The sequence below is a fragment of the Asterias amurensis genome, chromosome 1 (genome assembly GCF_032118995.1).
Source record: "Asterias amurensis chromosome 1, ASM3211899v1".
Taxonomy (NCBI): domain Eukaryota; kingdom Metazoa; phylum Echinodermata; class Asteroidea; order Forcipulatida; family Asteriidae; genus Asterias; species Asterias amurensis.
In genome coordinates, this window is record NC_092648.1 from 15,974,723 (window position 1) to 16,001,303 (window position 26,581).

Sequence of the window (26,581 nt, forward strand, 5' to 3'; positions counted from 1 at the left end):
AGGGGTTGATTACCATGGGTACGAGGTCGCACACACTCATGATTGCGCAGCATGCATGTGGATATTATCCTTAAATGAATGATCAACCAAAAAAAAAAAACGGTATATAGAAGGTATTTACTTTGGAGAGCCGTGCACTCATCACGCAGTGCGGTGTACACACACGTGAACCGGAGCCTAGTGGAACCAGACAGCATTGTTCCATCATTCATGCAACATAACGGTGACGACGGGTTTTTTTCCCCTTCTCTTCTTCTGCTGTCAATCGTGGGAATTCCGTACAGTCTGTTAGAAGTCCCATGGACATAATGCATGCGTCGTTGACTAGGAATGAAATTATGTTGATTCCTGTGTATGAATGTTGATTTACTGCGGTATAGGGGCCCATCACCAAGTACGCAAAGAGCACTATCAGCAAATTTACTACATTGAATGTTGTCGTAATTGCCAATGTGGAACATTCGCAGGTGTACTTTTACGAAGCGCAGTCTGTGAAGAGTGAACGGGTATAAACTTGAAACCACAAGAACTATGGCTTCGGAGGATGCATCGGTGAAAGTTGAACTGACGACGGAGTCAAGCTGTTCACCAGCTGAAGGGGGCGAGGGCGGATCGCCCCGTAGCCGTGCCGAGGAGGCACATGTTTTCATTTCTAACAGACAGCTTTCCACGACCAAAGATGTCATTATTAGTGTACGAGAGAAGCATGGCTCATTCAGGTCTGCTGTGCCCTGTATGCCTATGCCAATGGCACTAATTTGCTGCCTTTTCAATATCTTTACGCCTGGACTTGGTGAGTAACAGCGGGGCGAAATGGTGGATTCAATAGATCTTTGTGTAAATCCTTGACTCATGTTTTCCACAACATCTTATTTTCCAAAGTTCAGAGGAACTTTATTAATGTAGGCAAATTACGCGATGAACTTAAAATTTAGTGGGTGATGGGTGGGAAGGGAGGGGCGGGGTAATGTTGTCGACACATATAAGTGGGTGGGGAGGGATTCATGTTGTTGTTTACACGTTTGGATGGTGGTGGTTTGAATTTTATGAGGATAAATAGTTTTCAAGAAATAACTCGCAAAAATAGCTTATAGCCTGTCGAGAAAGGCTCTGCTAGTGCCAGGGTCAAAAGGTTAGGCCATTTTAATCTTTCCCCACACATACCATAGGTAATTTCGGTTGCAACAACCAAATTCTCTATTTTCCCAAGAAATAAAATTGGGCAGTTTGCAACAGCTAATTTTATTTTCGCACCAATTTTACACTACTGATTTGAAATGAAGAGCTTAATGACAAGGCCATGGCCAGTGTTAGGACGTGTACTTGTAATGCACGTGTGCACCACCCATATGCGCTGAGTTCTCACGGTACAGATGCTATTGTGGAAGTATTTAAACCGACCTTTACAAATTGGCTGTGAATAGTAAGACAACTACTTTCGGGTGTGTAAGGAGTTCATGGCCGAACTAACAAACAAATCTTAGCGATTTTCCGGTCAAATTTACAATGTGGAATCATTATAAAGACCGTATACACTTCTCAGTACAATTGGAACTAACATCAACTCATACTTGTCGGATCAAGGGGACTGAATCAGTGTAGCGTGCATGCCTGAGGAAACCTGTAAACACGGATGCTTTCAATAGTGAACCAGAAACCTTGGTCTAACCCCCACCCTTCCATGATAAGTGTTCTGTGTTCTTTTACGTGCAGGCACTACAACAATTCATATGTACCCGGGTAGTGTACCTATGTACTTGGCATCATTTCCCCAGACTTATCACTCTTATTTGTATATCTATATTTTTTTTAAGGTGAACGAAATGCAACCTAGAGACTTTTCGCTGTAGTTAATGGCAACTTTGAAGTTGGTGTGACTTTTATCGATAGATATATAGATAGATAGATAGATAGATAGATATTAATACAATTGTTTAAAAATACAAAAAAGACATCACAATCAGAAAATTGAATTGCGTCAAAATTACCATTAAATCAATAATAATGCATAGAAACTCGTGAGCGTCATGATAATTACTAAAATTGTCTTGCAACACAAATGAATGAAGGAACTGTATTACATCGTTATGATGTTATCTTCGTCGAAGTCAAATTTAATTTAGTCAAAATGCACAGCAATGTTAAACAATGCAGTGTAACTTTATTGTCTTCTTTAAAGCCATTGGACCCTTTCGGTACAGAAAAAAAAAAGTTCACAGATTTACAAATAATTTACAGGGTTTACAGAAGGTAATGGTGAAAGACTTCTCTTGAAATATTAGTCCATGAAATGCTTTACTTTTTGAGAAAAGGGTAAAACAATATAAATTCTCGTTAACGAGAATTACGGATTTGTTTTAAACACATGTCATGACACGGCGAAACGCGCGCAAACAGGAGTGGGTTTTCCCGTTATTTTCTCCCGACTCCGATGTCCGATTGAGCCTAAATTTCCACAGGATTGTTATTTTATATATAAGTTGTGATACACGAAGTGTGGGACTTGGACAATACTGTTTACCGAAAGTGTATAATGGCTTTAATAAAAAAAAAAAAAAAAATAAATCTGGGATAAATACAACCAAAGACCAATGGCACCAGCTATTTTTAATTGCGTGAAAAACAATACTTTAATCGAATATGGAATGTTCCATCACGCGTGCAAAAAAAATTCATTACAATACAACGTGTTAGATTATAATTGGTCTGAAAGACAGACATGGTTTATTTGCGTTTGTTCTGTATACACCGACAATGAACGTTGAACTTGAACAGATGGTAACGAAATGTACACCGGACGATGGATATTCATTATCAAATTTTATCAATAAATTATCGATAAGACACATTCTTCCTCTTTGGTATGCAAATTACATGTTGTTTTTTAAAACATTTTTAATCAATATTCTTCGATTTCATAAGTAGGGTTCCAGAGTAAACATTTTATTAACTGTGTTTAAATCCTTTAAAAATCAAAGCTATTGGAGTAATTTTGACTGTTTTCGCCGTTTACAAACGCAATTCCAAAGTTTCGTTTGTAATATCCATCACGTATGGGAAATTTTATAAATTACTCCAGTCTCGAAGGAACCGTCGTGGACAGTAAGGATAATTTATCTTGAACAAAAACAAATTGACGACGCCAAGAAAAATTGTGGCGCACTTTGTAACACTATCACGAGAGCTGATGATAAGCTAGCTGTATGTGTGTGTTGGGTATAATAGGAAATCCACGTTGCATTATAGCAACAGGTTTTCCCCCTGCCATATGGCCAGATCAGTATAGTAATAATTATAGTAATGCATGAGCTTGTGTGTGCGCAAATATTTCCCATTAGTAGAAAATCAATAACGACGGTTATTGTTACGACTCGCTGAAATGTGGCAAACATTTTTTTTGGTCTAAAGTGGGTATTAAAGTTACACGTATGTGTGAATCTAAGTCCCCTTGTACATTAACTGTGGATGGTAATGTGTGTGAGTGTATAATAGTAGTCACCCCTGCTTTGTGATTCTGCGGTAAACCTTTTTGTATAGTAATGACATATCAGTTTAATTAACACTATTTATTGATCCCGTAAACGTGGCGGGAACTGCTTTCATGGCCGGGGGACTAATTGCAATCGAGTGAAGAGGTTTATAAGTGTAGGAGTCGCTCTAAGAGATTGGAGAGGAACCCACTAATTATGAGTCATTAATTATGAGGGTCATTATAATCGGGGGGTTGGGGATAAGGTTGCGGAACCCAGCTCACGTACCCCCGGTCGGTATAAAAGACAAAGACGCTCACTTGACCCCTGCGCAGTGAGCCTCACGCAAAATACTGTCGTGTAGAAATGTTTTCTGTCAGTTGTTGGCAAAATTACGAATCATTTCGACTACTGTGAAATAAATAAATATCAGTCGGTTTGAAATAATAGCCTTCGGAGAAGATTCTGCTAGGGTCGAATCGTCAGTCTATTAATTGTTGTTTTTGTTTAAAGAATAGTACAATCCACTCTACAGGAAAACCTTGGAAGACCATTGTTTCAGAAGAGAGTAAAAACCAATTAGGGAAATTAATACAATGTAAGGTCAATTAAACAATGAATACTTAATTAGGTATAACATTGCTGGTAACATAAACCCTTGTCAATTATTTATTTTAACTTCCAGTTTGATTGAATACTGGCTATTCCTCTACATTTGTTGTGTTTTCATCTAGACCCCCCCCCCCCACCCCCACCCCCACCCCACCCCCTCCTTGCAAACCAACAAATGCATTGGGATGAAAACGCTGTGTCCATTTTCGATAAGAAGAAAAAAAAACCAAAACAAAAAAAAAGACGACCATTCCTTACTGGTCCTTTTCTACTGACATAAAACAGCGGCTGTTTTATTTCCATGAGTTTTACACCCATTACAGGCTTCAAGGCGAGTCATAAATTTGATGCAAAAAAATACTAGTAAAAACAAAGCCACTAATTGACGACTTTCCTATAGGCTTTTAAATCCATTTATTGCAATTTACATATAAAACGAACTACAAACACTAACCTGAAGCTTCGTGATCCTACAGTATACAACTAGAATGAAAAGCTAACACGAAATAAAAATTATTCATTTAATTTGCTTTCAGTCGAAAACATTGCATATATTAACTTTTTACAGCGGTGTACACCATCAGAAGTCATGCAGACATAAAGAGTGAGAAAAACGTGCATTTATCACATTACTTTGCGGAGCTAAAGGCCCTATGAGGATAAATAAATTGGATCGAATAACATTGCTAAAACCTACGAAGGCACTGGACAATATTGGTAATTACGATTAAAAAAATGTTGACATCAAAACTTATTTTATTTGGTAACGAGCAATGTTGATAGTATAAAACATTGTGATAAACGACTCCCTAGTCTGAAGTAACGCAGTTTGTGAGTAATTTATCACTAACATATTTCAACTGTATTCGAGAACTCAGCTGAAGTCTCGAAATCAAGCATCTGAAAGCACACAAGCGACAAGTTTTTTTTTTTTTTTTTTTTTTTCATTATTATCTCGCAACTTCAACGACTAATTGAGTTCAAATATTAACAGCTTTGTTATTTTATACATATGTTGAGATGCACCAAGTGAGAAGACTGGTCTTTGACAATTATAGGTGCCCGGTGTCTTTAAGCGAACCATGAACAAAAAAAAACACACCTGTACTTTATATGTACGGTTGAAAGAAGTTCATTGTCAGTTGAGTTAAACGATCTTTTCTCTGCATACTGAAAAAAGATGAACTAATAACTTCGATATAGGAAATGAGTAGCCATTGATCGCAACAAACTAACCAGGTCGCTTTCTATGCAACCTCCCCCCTATCCCTAGTCAATTAAATGCATTGCCTTTTCATCTAGGATGGTAATTGCACGATCCACCTGTTGCAGACGTTGGGTCTGAGTTGGTCTGAATCATTCATAATTTAAAAAACAAGTGCAGTTTATTCCATCTGTAGACCCATCACAGAAACCACACACACCAAGGGGGATTGTGTATATGCCCTGCAGCAGCCCCGTAAAGCCATACAATCCTCAAGGACCAACTTCACAAAAGGGCATTAAACATTCATTTATTTTAGCACTACATCTATAATTGATGCTTTAATTACCCACAATAGCGCACGGGTTCAAGGAACAAACCTTGGACTGTGAAAAGGTGTATTATATTACTTTATGGAATTATGCATTTTTTTCCCTCTATCGTTTGGAGTTTGGCTTTGCTGCTTACTTGACCGTCTTTAGTTAGAGTGCTTGAAGAGTACAGTGCCTGATGGTGAAGAGTTAAAAGTGCAAAATCTCAACAATATCAGGCCTTTGTGTATAAATAACGTACTGTTAATGGCAATTACAAACCCCTGAATACTTTAAGTCGTTGAAATGACAGGCCTTTTTTTCAGAGGTCATTGCAAGTTTATTGACTTCGTAACAGCTGTAGAACATAGTTTTTCCACTTAAAAATTTAACTATCAATTTTTAGACCACAGACCTTGTAACCTTTATGTTCAAAAAGGGTAGCCTTGTATATTCCATTTCAATTCTGGTAAGCAACTAACTACACCATAGAAGAAATTTTACCCTTTGTGTCATAATTTCCACATGATTTGAAGAATTTTTTGAAAAATAACAGCCGGAAAAGTTTTGTGATGTTCCTCTGCCTTCCAAAAAAAAAAAAAAAAATCAAGTGCAAACAGTTTTGTGGGCGGGTTTCATTGTTGAAACTTACTGTTTTGCAACTAGGTTAGAATAACACCATGCAGAGTAAACAGGGTTTGCGGTGACACCATGAAAAAAAAAAAAAAATCTTTTGTGAGTAGTGGTGGCCAGCCTGGTATTGGCTCTGAGAAGAAAATGCAACTGAAATTATAGAAGCTGCCACCAAAAGAAAGACAAACAAACGCTACCTTCTTCAATATACCTTCATGTTGTACTTGTTGCTGTTGCTAAACTTTGAAAGCAATAAGACTGTTTTTCTCCACATAAAACGTTGAATGCAATAAGTTCATTTTCGAACCATTTACCGCTTGCCCGTGTTGTTTTTGAAACCTTTGGTATAACAAATGCATCCCCTCGATTATTTGAGGGAAAACATAAAAAACATGCGTGTGAACAGATAATAATAATAAACGGGAAAAATAAATATGCTGGTATTTTACCATCTAGGGAAGAGTCATGTCAATAGGATACTGATATTATTTACGACATTCTAAATCATTGCTGTTATGGCTGTAGACACTAAACAAAGCGTCATATACCACGGTCAAAACTAAATTTATAAGTGGATCAAATAAAATGAGACTTTGCATTCGGATTGGGCGCTTTGGGCTCATAGAATTACCGTTTGTTGTGAAATAAATATGGTTTAAAAAGTAGAATATAATGTTTTTACACAGATATCAAATTTGTCTCAAACCCCCCCCCCCCCCCAAAACCCCAACTGAAACAACATTTTTTTATAACAAAGCAAATAATATTTGATCTTTTTAAAATGGAATGGGTAAAAAGTGTCTGTAAAGGTATTCATTCGTGAACGTCATCAGCCTTGTATGGTAATGGTATCCAGAACTATTCAGAAATACCGCATTGTATAACATTAGTTATAACCCATAATGGAAACAAATTTGCTTCAAGCTACCGTTTTCTAATTATGCATGTACAAGAACACAAATAATAGGCCTACATTCCTCGTTAATTTATAGGAATATTTTTTTCCAAAATTATTTTGGCACACTCGGCAGTATTAGCAAATAATGTCAGGAGCTCTTGAAATAGATATCATAACCTTCTTTCCATCGACTCTGCTGTTTCACCTCGATCCCAGAGGCAAAACAAGCGATCTCTGAAATGCACTTTAGTGTCAGGTCTACCTATTGTGCACGTTTTCTGCAGACGGGCACAGAACTACATATGTTTCATACCAGCTTAAATAACCAGACAATGGTTTTGGTTTAGCTGCCAAACATAAAAAAAAATACAATTTAAAGTAACATTGGAAAGCAGGGGCTGAAACTGCTGACATTGCCGCTGTCAGTAGTCAGATAAAATAATGTATTTTACCACGAGGGCTTTGAATTTGTTTGTATATTTCCTCTGGCTATACTTTCATTTCAAAATTATCACAACTTTTTGTTTCAATTTGTCGGTACACGGAAGGAAAACGTTTCTCGTCCCGGTATAAAGTGTTTGCCTGAAAATAATTTCTGTGCTCCCTTTTTTTCAAGCGCAAATAAATGTTTTTCCTTCTTCACTAAATATATAAAGCTCCGCATCAATATTTTGAATTGTGCTAATGGTCAGTTCAGAAATATTTTGTTAGTAAATCAACGCCTATATTTAAACCAAACTATCTTTGAAGAGAACTACCAACCCCCAACGGGACATCAGTTTGTTGGCAGAAAACGAGGGCATGAAAGCACGCTATTAAAGCTATTCAGTATTTACCCTTGTTCTATTCAGGTATCTTTCAGTATCAAATAAAGGTCTTTAATATATTATTTAAAGCAAGCTATTTTCGAAAGAAACACCAACACTCCCCCTGAGAGATTGTTGACTAGAAACAAGGGCGTGATATGAAAACACGACGAGTTATTCAGTCCTGAATGATTGAGATCTAGCTTAACACAACAGGGTCCTGAGATTTATTTTCTGTCTTCGTCCCACAGAGATGTCTTAGAAGAAGAGGTCTGTTTGCCTTTAACTCCCCAGCGAATCCAACATCAACCCCGACTTCAAATTTAGTCATTTTACGCACGCGCATCTCCTCGCTCGTCGAACCCCGTCTTCGGAACCTGATGTACTGCACTCCGTGATCCTCATAAAAAATGATCCACGTCAAACGTTTCTCAAATAATTTGTTGTCATTACGGCATCCAGTTTGAAGAAAAGAAAGAAAGAAGTTGGGAAATGACAAAGAATTTGTCATCAGGCCTCAGACTATTCCTTTGACGAAGCATTTTGATATTGTCAGTGTGTTGTGACAGAACAACTTTCTAAAACTAATCCTACTCGAAATGAAAAATTGTGTTCTTAATTCAGTTTGCGTACCCGAAAAGAACAGAATAACACGTACTTGCAAGAACCTGCACAAAATCCAATCAAAATCACACATTGGCAACAAATGTAAGTGAATCGCCTCCGCTGTTTCGTTGGAAAGTAAAAAAAAAACGTGACTTGGTAATTTGATTGAATTTTCACACTGGGGAGGGGGCGTGAAGGTGTTCTTTGCAGAGTTGCAAGAGATTGCTCCCTCCCACCAAGAAACTATAAATATTGTCACTCTACGATTGTTGAAGTTGTTTGTCTCGCTTCTGCATCAACTTTGTTGTAAAATAACTATTACCATGCTGTTTTGTTCATTTATGTAAATGCTGCATTGCATCGTAAACCAAACCAGACTGGAAGAGCAACCAAATAAAACCAACGTTGGTTGGAATGTTGTCGAAGATTCGATAACGAGATGTAAACACATTTTACAGTCTGCACATTCGCGTCACCCAGTGAATAAATTGTTTTGATTTGTACTGGTATCATCTGTCAAATAGATGATTTATACTCCTTGGTGAAGGGTAGCATTTAATTTCGACTTCCTTGCTGGCTACAAAACAACCACAGTTCAAAGCAAAGTTTTCTATGGTTTAAAAGCATTTTGGGTAAAAGGGAGAAATAGCCATGTTCCGGTGTCAGATCAGACTTAGGCCCGGTCACACAGGCCTCGATAACGAGAACGATAACGAGAACGATAATGAGAACGATAAAAATACACGCCCTCGATTGGTTGGAATGCTCCACGCAGAATACGTCCACGCTCATTCAACCAATCGAGGGCGTGCATTTTTATCGTTCTCGTTATCGTTCTCGTTATCGGGGCCTGTGTGACCGGGCCTTTATTTGGAAAATACTATAAGTAAGTAAGATTTGCGGTGACACCATGTACAAATCTCTTTAGTGAGATTGGTGGGTCTGAGAGGAGCCGATTTTCTGCTCGACGTTTCGGTCAGTGTGCTCTGTGCATCTTCAGTAGATACAATGTCGTTATGCACTTTGACTTCTCTCGATCCTAGTTTAAGTCTGTCTTTATACATGCGACTCCATCACTTCCCCATCAGGTGTAACTTTCAACCCGGCCAGAAGTCTTCTTCAAGATCTCCTCTCTGAGACAAACCCAAGACACAGGTTTACGGCACTTCTGTTGACTTTGGACGCGCCAGGACTGCCAGCTACGAATAGTATTCTATTTCAATACAGAGTTAGATAGATTCCTTGAATGTGTGTCAATCATATGCATTGTATTGATCCTTGTCCACAGGTGATAATATAAATAAGGAGTGGCACACATCTTTCTTGGACCCCTTGAGCATTTTGGAATCGCTCCGAGAAATAAGGCCAAATTAAAGTTACTTAGTACAGACGGTGGTAAACCCTTGTGTCCAATATTGTGTTATCTGAAATGAGTGAACGTATGCAAGGAGTGCCACACATCTTTCTGGGACTCCTTGGGCATTTTGGAACCGCTCAGATGAATAAGGCAAAATTAAAGTTCCATTCAGCTATAGTTCATTCATGTCCAATATTGTCTTAACTGATGATATTCAACGTAATTGTAGTACGTTATCATTTAATTATACAAGAAGTGACATACGTCTTTCTATATGACCCCTTGAGCATTTTGGAACCGCTCCGAGGAAGTCCAAATTAAAGTTTCATACAGCTAGTATAATTCCTTCATGTCCACCATTGTCTTATCTGATGATATTCAACGCAATTGTAGTACGTTATCATTTAATTGTGCAAGTAGTGACATACGTCTTTCTATAGGACCCCTTGAGCATTTTGGAATCTAAATTTGGAAGGCCAAATTAAAGTTCCATACAGCGAGTGGTTCCTTCATGTTCAATATTGTCTTATCTGAAATTCAACGTCATTACAGTTCATTATGGGTGCAACACATCGTTCAAAAGAATCCCTTGAAGCATTTTGGAATCGCCCTGTTGATGAATGAGGCCTCACTGAAGTTTCATAGTCCAGCTCTACGCTGGTGGTTCCTTTACGTCCAATTTGTCTTATCTGAAAATCAAACATCACCATTATGCACGAGTGGCACACATGGGACCCCTTTGAGCATTTTTAAATCGCTCAAGTGAATAAGGCCAAATTAAAGTTGTGTATATAGTCCAAGTACGTTGGCAGTTCCTTTAAGTCAAATATTATTTTTATGAAAGTCATATTGAACGTAATTACAGTGCATTATCACTTAATTACGGGAGTGCCAGGCATCTTTATGTTACCCTTTGAGCATTTTGGAATCGCTCCGGATGAATATGAAAAGGTCAAAGAAATAGTTCACAGTACAGCTACGATGGCGGTTGCTTTATGTCCAATAACTGTTTTATCTTTTGAACGTACTGTTAGCGAGTGCTACTTTTCAATGAACTCAAAAACTCCCAACCTCTGCTAATTAACTCCATAGAGAGTGTCTGATTACAGACACCTATCCATCCACCTTAAAGACCATAGAAAAGTCAGGGGTCATAATAAAGTGTTTCTGTGGCAATATATCTTCATATTATGATGAGACTCATTCTGACGCCAAGCAAATTGAAATATTTCCCCACACAGTAAAATTGACCACAATATTCAAAAGTTATGCGTATGTGTGTGTGAGTGAGTGAGTCAGATACTTGTTTTCCTATTGACCCATGGTATGGCACCCGATCGACCCCCTGATTCGAAGCACCCCGTAAGCCATCACGTTGGAGGTATCAATTTCTGGTAACAACTTTCCTTTAGAATTATATTCCTAAAAGGGGAGTCTATATTCCCTGGTGTACGTGCCCCACTTACTGTACACGGAACCCCAACGATGTGGAAAATGCTTGCAATAATCAAGTAAACTTGACATCTCCCTGGTACCAATAAACAAGGTTCTGACGTCAGCTTAAATTTCCTGCTGCCTTGGTAACACTCAGCTAAACTCGCCCCACACTCGTCTCACATGACTTTTTTTAAAGGCCGCATCTCAATTGTTGGTGCCGATGATTGTGGACTTCTATTCAATGATGTTTTGCTTATTAGTGTTCACTGATATACAATTTCCTTACCTTTTCTTCGTGGTGCAACCATATAGCAAGGACCAGTGTTGATTTCCCGTTTATTTCAAGGCCCAGAACTGAGGCTCAGGTTAATAGTCTGACCCATGTTTCGTGTATATCATGGACAATTGTTTTTTCCAAAAAACAAAAAACATACTTTTCTTCAAATAACTCTTATTTAACTATGAATGCAGTAAACACACTCCACAGCAAAGTTGCCATTGTGTAAATATTGATGAAATTGAAAATGCACTGATTGTTCCATTAAAAAACGCTATAACAATCCAAAACCAAGTAAGTAATATTTACGAAGCAAAACTTGATCATTCTTACACACTTCAAACATTGTGTTGTTAAATCTGACAAGATGGGTGTTGTCACACACATACCCAGGAGAGAATCAACATTAACACCACATGGTGTTAACATAACACCAACGTAACTGGACTGGCAGAAATAAAAATGTGATAATCTAACACCATATAATGTTGTAAATTTCGATTCGTTTTGGAGTCTAGTTTCTCATCTGCACAAAAACAAAACACAAGACCAAAGCTTTCATGTCATGTTATTGGTCAGCCATACACCATGACATCTACCAAAAATAACTGTCATTACAACTAAAGAGTATAATCTGTATACGTTTTGCTTAATCCAGACGCCATAAAACAAAACTATTTACGGAATTCTAGAAATAGACCCGAACGCACCTGGTGAAATGTTTATTTATAATGTACATGCATAGAGCATTGTTGAACGAATAACAAGGAGTGAGCATATGTCTTTTTCCCAAATGCATCTTCGAGTAAATTGCAAATAAATCTTATGTGTCACCGCCACACTGAGTAGGATAGAGACGTTCATAAACATCACACTTCGTTCAGATTATAAACCCGCCACTCAAGAGAATCTTTCTCCCTATAATAGCATTATTAAGTTAGATTTATAATTTGATTACTCAAAAATGGGTCTGAATCTGATGTTTTTAAAATGGCACGGCGATGAGATTATTGTGTTGTGGGATACTAAAGTTAAAACCCGGCTTGTTTGTTTTGCTAATGTATATGATCGGCCGGCGCGGATAGAAATCTAATTTCAAGAGATTTCAAGAACGGTTCCGAATATTTTATTCAGTGTAAAAGTGTTTGAGTGCGTTTTCAATTGTCGTACATCTATATATAACTGGGTATAGTTTGGCATTGTTTTCCCTGCCAGTTTTAGTTGTACTATATCTTGTAAAGTTGTCCAGCACGAATGACTGATGTATTTTTCTCTTCTCAGTTAGTGATTTGGTTTAACTTTCATGGACGATACATAACACGGTTTAAACAAGTCTTTTGCATTTCTCCTTCACGTTCATCTTTAACATTGAGTGAGATTTATAGGGCTAGAGACTGGCCGTACACTCTTGTCACATCGATTGGTCGCTAAGCGAGCCCCCGTCTCTCAATCTCTCTCTTTCTGGCTCAGAGAGTGATAGCGCTGGCAAAAATGACGCAGAGAAAACAGATTGGCCAACGGGTAGAAATTATAGCTGAACCGGGGAGTTCTCCGGGATCGAGTTACAAATCTGTTGCACACCGGGTGCATAAGAATGAGTATAGGACTTAGCGCAGATTAACGACGGGGATTCCACAACGAAATAGCGAGATTTGACGATAAGGGGGGAGAAAACAAGCTTCTTATAGAGTACTACAACCTCGTCCCCGGGGCCAGTCAAGCAGAATCCTCGATCCCATCAATGAGAAATCGCCCTGTAATGCGAGTTACATGGTGTAATTGGCTATTCATAATGTAGATGATATACAAGTCCCAGACATGCTTTCCGTAGTTTTGATTTTATCGGTATACTAATTTGCAATGTGGCGATCTAAACACATCACTAACACTCTATTCCACATAACTGTAGATAACAACATAAACGCAAATGAACACATGGGTCTAACTAGAACTACAACATATATAGCACACAACTGTAGAACTACAACATAACACATAACATCTAGAACTACAACATAAAAAGTAGAACTAAAACATAACTTGTAACAATTATAGAACTATGCAGTATATAACACATAAATAGAACTACGTGACATAACACATAACTAGAACTACAACTTACCACACATTAGAACTATACTACAGTATAGCACAGAATTAAACTACACATAAAACATAGGCCTAAAACTAGAACTACAACATAACATACATACTACATATTTAGAACTATAGATAGCACTAATTAGAACTGCAACATACCACATAACTATAGAACGATAATAACATTACAAGTAACAATATTGTGCTGTTCATTAAAAAGTTCTCATTTCGTGTACCAATCTATAATTTTAGAGAACGGTTTCCATCAACAACTCAAAGTTGTACTCCCCTTTAAGGGATTTAAATTCCAATTGATATAAGCCATTGCTTAATGTATAGATGTGGCATTGGCATATCTGATATAAATGGCTACTTAACGGTCACAGACGTAGTGTCTTCCTCTAGAGGGCCACCATCTTGCCCGTTGCCATGAAGATAATCATTTCGCTAAAATAAGCTTTATAGAAAAAAATTGTTCTGCGTGGGAGGTCTGCTTCAAGTCATGATTACTTTCGTATAATCATCTAATATACTATATCATTCCTATTGATCAAAGTGTAGTTTTTGTGTAATGTGTCGTCAAAAGATCACTGTCTGATGTGTCTTAGGGATTTCTAAAAATAAAAATGAAGCTGCCAGCCTCTGTCTTGTAATGCCTGAGATATTTTCATGGTAAATGTGCCACTGTTTGATCGTTAAACCAGTCTTTCTGCTCTGCTTCGGCTAGATGTAGAGCAAAGAGCCATTCCAAAAGCTCCATTGAAATAATAAATGCATCTTTGTATAACTCATATTGCTATGGTGCATGTTTCCCTCCATCCTAATGTCTGTTTTAAAAGGAACATCAATTCCTACCTTCAGCTCCTCTGAGTTATGTTCATATACTTTGATCTTGCTTCTTGTAGTTCCTTTCAAAACATGGGGTTTGCCTTATTTGGGGCAAACTTGAAAGCAAAGCCATAATTTGGGAGGGGCTACGTCTTCATGTATCGCAACCATATTCAATCGTGCATTTCCCAGGACCACATTGGATGAAAGGCGGGGGGGGGGGGGGGGCAAGGGTTTTGAGCGTGGAACCCTCTTGACCTCCCGCCCTCGCCCTGCCCCTCTAGTTACGGCTCTGCATAGTGATCCATGGCTCCGGGCTCTTGCCCCCACCTTCACGTTTTCTCAATCCAGATTTCCCCTTTCGGCATTGCTTCAACTTGAAACTGTTAGACGACATCCGTGATGTGATTCCAAAGCATTTTATTGGGTGTAATAAAAAAAAACTGTCTAAAAGGCCTCATGTTAATTTGGTAAAATGTAATGTCAATTCTGACCATGACGAGAAAGGAGAATGCATGGGTTCATTTAATTCTGAACCACTGCCGTCAGCAAGTCAATCAATCCCACGCAAGGATACAGAAATGGCTTGAGGACAACAATCCCATCCTCTATACCTAGCTTTCCCCCATCCCTCTCTTTCTCCAAATTCAGAAAATAGAAGAGAGAAAAAAATCCTCACATTCATGCAAATACATAGGGCGAGTATGTGTTGGTGTAACCTGAGGCACGTCCTCACACACAAAAAAAGCCAAAGTCTGGGTTATAGGAAGGAAGGAATCCAATTCGTGTATATTTAGCAGCAGCTGGATATAACTCGGCAACGTAATGCAACCGGGCACCGTATTGGGGGAAAATAGTGCCATTTTACATCAAAACAAAATTGTGCGTAAGAGGTGGCACGCAGTAAATATTTACCTTTTCACCTTCGCGAAAGCAATGATTGGGAGGGAAGTGTTCACGTCCTGTAAGGTAATTGCTTCAGAGTGAGCTGGGTTTGTAATTTTATTGAGTCTGAAGCAGAAACAGATAAACACGTAATAAGAAGCCAGATTACTCATTCTCTCGGTGTTTTTTGTAAAAGCATCGTAAATAATAGAAAAGTGCGCTGGGGTGATTTTGAAATGACGTCATACGTGGGGGTCGATAGGAAGTGTACGGGTTTTGATTTCGGTAACTTGTCCCCTTTATATTAGAATTAAAACAAGTGCCTCACGGAGGAATTATTTCAGTCGAAAGCTTTTGTGTCACTCTTTTTTCTTTTCTTTTTTTACAAGAAAGCAGATTTAGTGGCATGACGTTTCGACCCTATATAGCTAGCAGATTCTTTCTGAGAGACTAAATGACTTTATTTTTTAAATAGTAATTCACGCCACCCCCTGTCCCTGTACAGTTGTGGTTATTTGTGAATTAAATTCACATTATTTGAGTCAATACCATCAATGTGTACTATGGATTAAAATATGGTAGGCCTATCTCGCTCACTACCCTAATGCACAAAATTGGCATTACCGATCTGTATCGACAACATATACACACGATGGCTATTTAAGAATAATTCTTAGACTCTATAAGCAAACTTTCCACAATCAGATGAGTGAATCTTATCAGTTACATCCTCCTACGCACATCCACAAAGAGATTCCCGCGTGAGGACGCACTTCCAGTGATCTCTCACGAGGAATGATGAGATTTACACACAGACCCCCCCCCCCCTTCTCGTCCGTTTCCAGGTTGGCTGCAATTCCAACAACTCCAAAGCCAATCCCATAAATTATCAATGTAAATGTGCGTCATACCGCTCATATAACGTGATTTACTGACGCCTGGTGAAAGTCCCCCTTACAGGACCAAGTGTATCAGATGGGATCTTTTACCGGTACTGATGAGATCGTTCTGATGTTAGGGAACTTATTGTGTTGTAATCTCTTTATCAAGATGATTAGCATACCTCCGTATGTTACACTCTACTTAAAGGCACGACACCATTTTGGTTTTGTCGAAGACCAGTCTTCTCACTTGGTGTACCGATCGATCGCAACATATGTATAAAATAACAAATCTGTAAACATTTGGACTCAATTGGTCACCGATGTTAAGAGAATAATGAAAGAAAAAAACAACCTTGTTGAACAAATTTGTGTGCTTTTTGATGCCTAAAAAACTTTAGGTCTTAGGCCTATTAAATAGTATTTGAGTAAGAAATAACCTCTAACTCAAAAAGAAAAAACTATGTTACTTCAGAGGGGGCCGTTTCTCACATTTGTTTTTGTAGCAGCTCTCCATTGGTCGTTAGTAATTAACTTTTTATGTTAACGATTATTTTGGCTTTGGACACGTTCGATTGGAGATATGCACAGCCAAACTTGCTTTTGAAAACTCCATTTAAAAAGGTGGCTTTTTTCTCTAAGATAACCATCCATTCGTAGTGACTTTATAGACGACGTAGGAAGAATAATCCCTATACAGGAATACACAATCCGAGAAGCGTTACTCGGTAACGCTTCTCAGTTTAAAATTTTGAGGTATAAAAACTGCTGTCTTTTTGCAGCACCACTTCAACAGCACTTGTGAAATGATTCTCCAACTGATTTATATACTATCAAACGCTAATCTAGACTTCTTCTAACAAATTTCTTTTTTTATGAGTGATTACCAAACGTGTACCTTTAAAGATCTAAAAATCACAACACATTAAAATCCACGTGAAACTCCCAAATAATTATGAAATAATTTTGTTCATCTGATAAAAAAATACCACCAGCGGATTGTGGTGGTGTTGTGGGGTATAATTATCCACTGCCTGCCGTGAGCTTTTCCGGTAACATGTGTGGGGGTGTGAAGATGAGCCTACAATCGGAACATCTGTGTGCTCGTGATTATGATTTTGTTATTCATACGCATGTAATGAATGTCAGATAGGAGCAACAAATCAGGCAACGCAGCATAATAGGATTATTTTGTGTTACAGTTTTATTGTAATCACAATAAAATGTTTGAGCTTTTTTTTGCTAATGATTTTTTTTCTTCCAAAAGATTCACTTCGTATTCGGAATGAATGAATTACACTTTAGTGATCTTTCATTTTGTGTGATTTCTTATCCGGGTCATGTGATAGGGCAAGTGGATTTGGTTATTCACATTTCAGTTTTTCTTTTTCAATCTGAAAGCATTCCATAGAAAACAAATTTCCCAAATAATCCATATAGGGACACTTTTGTTCGATAGCTGTCTCCCTCAATATTGACAAACTGCGTGTTGCGTTAACTTAGCTTTGATTAACCACATGTAACAATAGGCCGTAATTCTTAGTGAATGAATGAATGAATCAATCAATCAATCAATCAAAACTGAAAAAAAAAATGGTGCGCAAATAGATCAGTTAATAATTAAATAAATAAATAATAAATAGACCCCCAAAAAATTCAAATTTAAAACAGATTGCGTAATAGACCTTTTTGGCATCCGTTGTTTTAAAAGGTAGACCAGCATAAAAAAATAACGAAATAGTGACGGAGACCTAAATCTTTCATATAAACGTACCGCATCGAACGTATCGAAAATCGGAGCGGAGTTTTCCCTCCAATCAAAATTATGCAAGAAAACCGAGACAGGTAGATACAAATAATCTGGTTCCATTTAGTTTTTATGAATTTTAACAATAATTAGTGTTGTTGGATACAGGGAACATGGTCCAAATGGCGACAGTTAGATCAATGTCTATTATTATAAACACTGTTATTGCCTCGTTACCAGGTACGCTACTATCCTCGTTCTCAGTGTTCTGTTGCGGCTTCACCCGTATCACTCCCCGTAGTGCGTTTCTATGGAATCTCTTGGCTGCCTTGCTTCAGGTACTGTCGTGCATCTTCATTGTTGGCTGGATATGGAGCATCTCGTGGGGTATGACATTCTGCACACTTGCCAGTGAGTATGAAAATAAAACTGGAGTCCCTAGGTAGATTTTTCATCCAATTAATTTTTTTCCCCGCTCAACAAGAAGCTTTTTTTTGTTGTCAATAACCAAGGCTTGATTTCACAAAGTACAAAGATTGGTCTTAACATAATGTATCAATCATAATTGCAAGCAAAGGTAGACGTCACAATGCATAATCACTATGGTGATGTTGAGAACTCATCTTACAATGATTGTTAGTGCTTAATTTGTGATATCCTGCACAGGAATTGTTCTTTAAAGGATGTGGCTATTGTTGGAACACAAAACAAAATATTCACAGATTTACATTAAACTTTCATCGTTTGAAGATAGCGATAGCAGAAATTCCCATAAAATATTACTTGCTGAGGTGCTGTAGTTTTTGAGAAATGAGTAAAACGATGTCAACAAAAATACGTTTGTCATGCTAAAAATGTTTTTCGTGACTTGCTTGACTAATTTCTCAAAAACTACTGCACCCCAGCAAGTAATATTTTAAGGGAAGCTTTCTACTATCGTTACCTTCAAACCGTGAGTTTAATGTACATCTTTATTGTTTTTTGTTGTCATAGGCTTACTCTGAAAAACTCATAAACAAACTTACTTTCATGTTTTCAATTTATTTCTCCTCTGATGTATTGTGTTGTAATTAAATTGTTATTTTGTTAACGATTATCGGTAAAAATAGATGTGTAGAATTGTGATTAAAACGTGTTTTGGATGGAACAGAGAATTTTGTGACATTTTAAAAACCTTTTATGATAAAAAGACTGTAGTGAAGAGCCAAGGATTAGTTGATATTCAGTTATTTTTAACAACCGTAAACAAACTGTAATTTACGTCAAGCAAAAGGTCGAATTACCCTTCATTATGTTGAAAGATAGGAATTCAATCCAATCATCATTTTCGTCAATAATAAGTCACCTCAGCCGACTGGCTGGGATGATGCCCTCTTGCGGCGTGGCGTTTTTGTGGCGTACACACACAAAAAGTCAGATAGAGGGCGGCATTTTAAACTGACGGCGAGGCATGGGCCTCTGTGAGAAATTATTGGACTCGAAGGAAAGATGATGATAGAAGGCTGTATGTTTAAAGTAACGAAATGTTAATGCGATTTTTGTTATTTTTCTTGCAGCTGAATATAAATACGAGAAACAAGTCAGAGGAAAGCAACACCAATCCGCGAGGTGGACTCCAACTTAGTACTACTCATTGTTGTCATCTGGAAAACCACGTTGTGACTACATTCAGTAAAATGCTGTGTGCCGATCCACTGAGAGCACCCACGATTTACCAATATTATGGTTGAAACAGGAGCAATGCTTAATAGTTCGGTTTGAGCAATGCTAAGTTCTCATCATCGAATGGTGGATCCTCCTTTTGGCGTGTTTTTTGCCCAAATGGCTTAAATTGTTAAATCGTGGTCGCAAAGTGAAGCAACTGAAACATGAACTTAACTTGTAAACAGAGTAGTGCCATCCGCCACTGGGGCGGATTTGCCGTTTGATCGGCTGAGCAAATACTGGAAACTTTGGTAGGGCCGAAGTCAGGCCGAAGTCATGCCGAAGTCATGCCGAAGTAAGGCCGAAGTCAGGCCGAAATCAAGCCGAAGTCAGGTCGAAGTTTAACTTTGTGTTTAGACTACTGTTTGATTGTGATGGACAGATCAGGAAAGCATTTAGGCATGACGTTTGCCCCAAACAATGCTATACATTATTACCAGTCCTTTTGCTATGAGCTATGCCCCTTTAGCCCCTGTTTCCACACGTTGGCCAAAGACGGCCCCCATCTCTCCTAACGTTGGCCCACAGACAGTCGGCCATGGTCAAACCCTGGCCAGGCTAACTTGCCCTTAGTTGACCATGCCTGTAAGGATCATCATCATGCTAAAGTTGTTTCACCACCGGATCACAACTCCTACAATAAACAGGGCGTTCCGATCGGTGAGGCCTGGTAGCATGCGTGCCGTTTCCCCGGCCGGATCCCACAGCGATGTACGAGAGGGTTTTTGAGGGGCTCAGCGTGCACGCCGTTTCGTTTCGCATCTTTTAAAACGGCTTTTGGGAGACTTTGATCGCAGATGAGCCAATGTGAACTTTCATTGCAAAAGATACCTGGCCATGCGCAGTTTATACATGTTAGTAATCGTCAACTATCGTTCGTCATTGCTCGATGACACCACTTCGAAAATCATGTTGTATCGGTGAACGCTTATGGTTGCATTGTGAGCATAAGCATCAAGTATTGTAATACGCTTCTGACGAAAGACTTAGAAATGTGGAAATGCACTGACGATTTTGAAAAGTCACCCTGCAAGATTGTGTTTTTGTTAAATGTTTAAATAACTTGTTTTTGTTGGCCGCCATGACCAAAAATGGACTACAGCGAGCCTGGGTGTTTTATTGCAAGATGGGATATGTACACAATGACCCATTGGTATAGTTCAACGTTGTTTTTGAATGACATTTGGCTGTATAAAGGGTGTTTTCTTTAGTAGTTCTTAACTAGCTTCTGCAATATTTAAACTTGCTGTGGACTTCCCTTCGCAGAGCAATTTGTAAAGCAATTTGTAGTTTTGATAGTAGCCTACATTGGAATTATTATTTTTACTTCGCGATGGTCGAACATCAGACATCCTGCAAAATCTGCAATGATGAATCTGTTCCACAAAATTACACTTACGGCAAACCCGTGTCCTGCTATGCATAGTGACGTAGGCCTAAATATGTCACCCGAGCAGCACATGAATTACTTTTTATTTTTGGGATCACATTCTGGGCAACTTTGGTAAGAAATGTATGTTGACCAAAACTTTCGTTTCCTATAACCCTGAGGAGGCAAACAATTAATTTAGAAAAATGTGTTTCTCGAAATTTGCATATACGCATGCTGTCTCGTTTAGAACAAAAATGCTTACAGAGCTTTTGTATAATATTGGACTTTAAGCATACACAGTCCTAGCCAGAAATATAACATAAAAGCAGAAAGGGTAAAACATGCGATTCGCCACAAGTCTCTTCATCAAAATTTGAAAATCAATGTTTGTACGGTGTCTTGTTTACGGTGTCTTGTCTTGTTCATTTCGCTTAGCGAAGCTTTTTGACTGTGCCGTCTTAATGTTTTAGAGGTATGTAGTAATACCAATAGTAAAACTCTGACGAAGGAACAAAATATTGTTAATAATAATTTGACTTGTGTCGTTGGCGTTTTCCCGCATTGTTTTTAGCCACTTGTTTGATTGACTTTTAAAAACTGCATAGCAGTCTAAGTTTTGTAAAGTTTTTAAATATTCTTTAGTTAAACTTGTGTATAATAACCTTTGATGCGACTGTGTTCTATCGTCTACGAGGAATGCGTGTTTTACCATTGTACATTTCAGTGGTTTCAATTTATCATTGTGATACATAGGCCCTTTACGAATCAACGGCCTCGGCTTTGGATTCGGCTTCAGGCTCCGGTCTCTGGTCTGAATCCCTGAACGCATAGCACACGTATAGTCAGAACAAGTGGGGTGGCTAGCTAGCCTGAGCTGAATCCGAATCCAAAGCCGTGAATTCGAAAGGGCCATACGTGGGCCGGGTGTTGTGACAGGTAAAGTAGTACACTCGATGCATTACTACTGAATGTAGAAAATGGTTAAACTCGAACCATCTAGCCGGTGTCAGGGGAAACCTTTCCCCGGAGAATCTGTCCCCCATAAATTAAGGGGAATGAACATGTGGGCTGGAGGAGGAGGATTCAAAAGAGGGCGCTATTCAGAATAACTTATTACACAGTTCGCCTTATAGGGGAATGATCTCTGGTGACAGAATCTCCCTGCCACACCGGGGCGGGTTTGGACCCTTGATGAGGAGCCATTGATAATTATTGAGCATTAAAGGTTTGCACGGTGAATTGTAATCAAATTGTTAAGTGTTCCGCCATCGGATTGTACGTTAAAACCGAATGTCTCATTTTGAAGTAGTGGCCAAAGATCCAAAGTATACTTTTAGATTGTGATTGAGGCCTTCACACTGGTTAGTGGCTCTTTGAAAAAAAGGTGTGATCACTGTTGAAAACAGATACGAGCCAAATGGTATCGTGGAAGCCTTATATCTGTACTTTTATTGGCAATGGCCAGAACCTTCCTATTCGGAGCTCGGGTGCTGAGTATCAATGCCTAACACACATCGGTGTATAATGGGTAAACTCGAAAATTTATATCATCATTAGTGTTTATATTATAAGCTCAGTAGGCCTTCGGAAATAAACCTTAAATGTATCAATTTTGTTTATTGATATAAAAGTACACAGAAATAAAATCAGATTGTACGAAAATAAATGCATAATATTAGCAGGAGATTTATTCGAACCGGTGATTATAAAAAAATAAACAGGCATCGTTATGTAAAAGACGTGTAAAAGAATGTAACATAATGAATACTAAAATGTAAATCGCTACTGTTGGAAGTCACTGTGTGTTTGGAATGTACACAATGTTCCCAGTCACTGTTGAGATGGATGGATTGTAATGAATTGTAATTTGAGTTTTAAATACGCATTAATTATGATAATTGTTTGAATATTAAAGAGTGGACAAGAGTATTAATTTTGTTGGGTTTTAACATGAGATTATCTGACCATCGAGATCACTCAAAATACTTCCGGGTCAGAGTTGTCCCGAAGTCTGGTTCCTCGAGAGAGCCTGACCCATTACTGGGTCAGGCTGAAACATTTCTTGGTCATATTGACGCTGATTCCGGGTCAAAAATAGGTCAGAGCCCCGAAGTGACTCGATTCCAGTGTACCAACTTGAGAAGATTTCACCGCAACTGGAAATTAAACGATCTATGCTGGGTTAGTTTAGTTTCCGAGTGCAGGTTCAAAGTTGTTGTTGTTGTTGGTTTTGTTGTTGTCCTCTTGTTTGTCCATTAACGCCGAGATGTATATATGGTCTTGGTGTTGAAAGGTCATGCGATTTTATATCACAAATCACTCACATGACAATTAATCCATTGACGATTAGTGGTAGAGTAATCGAGTGTAACTTGCAACATTTCTTGGTGAACTTATTTAAATCTACATAGTAATAATTTAACACCTAATATTAAAATTATTATGATTTGTATGATCGCGTTTTCAGTGCAAGGAAACAATGCATTTATGGTGTCGTGTTTTTCAGAATCCTGTAATGTCATTCTACTAATAGAAGAGACTTTCACAGTCTGTGAATCGCACAAATTATGTATGTGCCTCTGTCTGTCCGCCCACCCCTTCCTAAGTGAAGACTGAAGTTACACCACTGTTTGTTTAATGTGACATCAATATACTGTTTTAGCATAACTACATCAACTCGTGGGATGTCTTAAATCGTGATGCTCGGCTCGAAGTGGACAGTTGTACATCATTTTACATTCATGCTTGACAAGCCTCGACGGCAATTCCTCATGCTCTAAATACCTCTTAAGAAGCACCGCGTGCCCTCCTTGCGGCGTACATAAACGCCCTCAGCGGCTTGGCAAACGCCTAGAGTGGTCACCTGCTTATCATTCAAGGATGAGTGACGTCAGATATTCGGGAGGCAAGTTTTTTTTCTGTAGTACAGAGTTGCCATCCTAAATTTGTTTTCCTGATTTTCTTTTAAGGGATTGTGCCCTTTTTAGAATCGATTTAGAAAGAACAAAAATCCCCATGGAAAGGCACTACGATAGTGGCAATTTTTAGGTACAGAAGAAAAAAATGCATTAGGCCGGCTGGGGAGGAATACCCCATGCGCAAAACCTATTACTGTCATTTTGAGGAATCAATTTGACGAACCCCCCAAAAGTGCATCTGATTAACAGAGGTTGGATTCTCGATGGTCGTCGTCATCATTACCGTCTTCATTCTTAATCAATAAAGTGCCCCAGCTTTTTTTCTCCTTATAAAAAAAGTTATAGGCTAAGTATAAACACTGCTTTTTGAACCGTTTGATTCTTTTAAATCTTGTAGAACAATCAAACTAGGCTAACATGTGAACACAAAAGTTGGTCACGTTTTTTTTTTTAGTTATCACCGAAAATCCTGCGCGATGTCCGTGCAGGAAAAATAATCCCTACAATCTGAGAAACGTTACGCGGTAACCCTTCTCATACTCAAATTTTTGGGCGTTCAAACTTATTTATTTGATATAACCATATTACTTCACAGTGAAAGGTTTCTCAAAATGATTTATACCATAACCAATAGTTTTTATCGTCAGCGAGTACAAAACGTATTCTTTTGAGTGAATCTCATTCGATGAAAGGTGTACGTTCAAACCAAGACATAAACAGTGTTCAATTGTATCTTCGAGCCAACTCGACCCTGGAACCAGCTCCTACGGACCATAAGATCTTCACCAATAGTTGATGCTTTCACGTGCCATCTCCAAACCCCGTTTATAGTGTACTGTTGATGTTGTTCGTTTTTGTTTATGTGAAGCGCCATGGTCATCTCAATTCAAAAATGGTTTATTCAAACATGTCTCACAGTTGAAAATTTAATTGCACATGTCAACATCAAATAATGTATAAAAAAATATATCAAATACAAATTTGCAAAAATAAGGATTGCCATCTCTGCATTGAATTGCGCTCTTTAACAAAGAGCTGTTATGAATGGCCTGACGTTTCGACCCATACAGAGTCTGTCTCAAAGGCTAGCTATAGGATTTTTTATATTGAAAAGGAGATCACTTCTCTCGCCCCCTCTCCCAACTTGAAACGTCATTCTGAACCTGCCTTCCCCTCCCCCAATGCAGTCAATTCAGATTATCAATATTGTCAAAGGAATACATATATTGATGCTTTACTGCTTATAGTGCGTGACATGCCTGTCAGTTAGAAGTGAAACAGTTTCTTCCTAGTCTATATACCCCATAATATTGATTATATTTGTAAAGCCTACGATCACAACCAAAAGGTTTCTTCATGCTGCGGTTAGGGTCATCTTTTGAACAATGCCAACAATTAATTGAATACTGATGGGAAAAGGTGAACCTGTTTCCCCCTTGCCTAATATTTTAGTCACATTGTCTTCAGACGCTAAGAAAGAAGGTTATGGTTCCATGGGGTGTAATAACATTGTAGGAGGAAACAGTTGAAACGTGCTCTGTTCAAACTCCAGTGGCAGACTAATTTTTGCAAATGAACGCGCGACCTTTACAATGGATGCACACCAGAAGAGAGTTCTACATCGGATCGATCATCTCGTGCTTTTGTAGAGGATTTTTAGTTTTAGTTTTATCCCTTCTTAACACCCCCTTGTACTGGAAAAATAACACAAATCCTGCTCTCTTTCCCCTAGGTAAAAATTGACTGCAAAAGAGAGTCACTGCCTAAAAATTGCAAATGAAGTCCGCCCTCTGCTGACTAAAGCTTACAATGTAAAACAGTAGGGTCATCGAAATCTGGTTACTTGTTGAAGGCATATCTCATTGGAAAGCTCTAATCACTTTCAAAGCGTCTGGCTCTCGTAGTCTAAAGTTAAAAGTTAGTGATGAAGTGGCGTTAGGCATTAAATGTTTTTAATGTTGTTGTTGTCGACTATAATGAATGACATTATTGTCTTTTAATAAAATTATTCGAATTTAATACTCAAGCCGCAATATCCGGCCCAAGGTCAAACTATTATAAATTGTTCCCGGATTTGACGCGCTGTAATAATTGTTGTTACGGAAGGAATTTGATTCAAAAGAGGGCGCTCTTTATTGACACATAATTCATGCCAAGGCCTTAACTATGCCATCGGTTTGTCTTTGGTCCCTGTTTAAACAAACCTTTTCTCCCCAAATAACGACTTCCTGGTGTTGATTGCCTTATGGCTCAATAAACGCATAATGTCTGTGCCTACATCAAGGCTTGTGGCGGCTTGGTTTACAACTCGGGATTGCAAGGTAGCAAAAAAACATGGAGTAGATCGGTTCTTCCTCCATGCGAGAACCAATGTTTATCCCTCCTTCGTGCAAGAACCAATCACTAGAAAGTAGTACAATTTTGCTAAACATCGAGTAAACCACTTTGAGGTGTTGACAGATGCCCCAGTCCAGGATAAACTGAAATAGCAGGTCCAGTGGATTTTTTTTCTCTGGATGTGGCAGAAGAAAAACC

General features: G+C 38.4%; 1 protein-coding gene across 1 annotated transcript; it reads left to right on the forward strand.

Annotated features, from left to right (window-relative positions):
- Window positions 1–148: 148 nt before the first annotated feature.
- Window positions 149–23,611, forward strand: LOC139947453 (protein stum homolog). Its single transcript, XM_071945366.1, has 3 exons — window positions 149–793; window positions 18,293–18,463; window positions 19,609–23,611. The coding sequence occupies exons 1-3, from the start codon at window positions 532–534 to the stop codon at window positions 19,674–19,676; spliced, it is 501 nt and encodes a 166-aa protein (XP_071801467.1). The 5' UTR covers window positions 149–531; the 3' UTR covers window positions 19,677–23,611.
- Window positions 23,612–26,581: the final 2,970 nt, after the last annotated feature.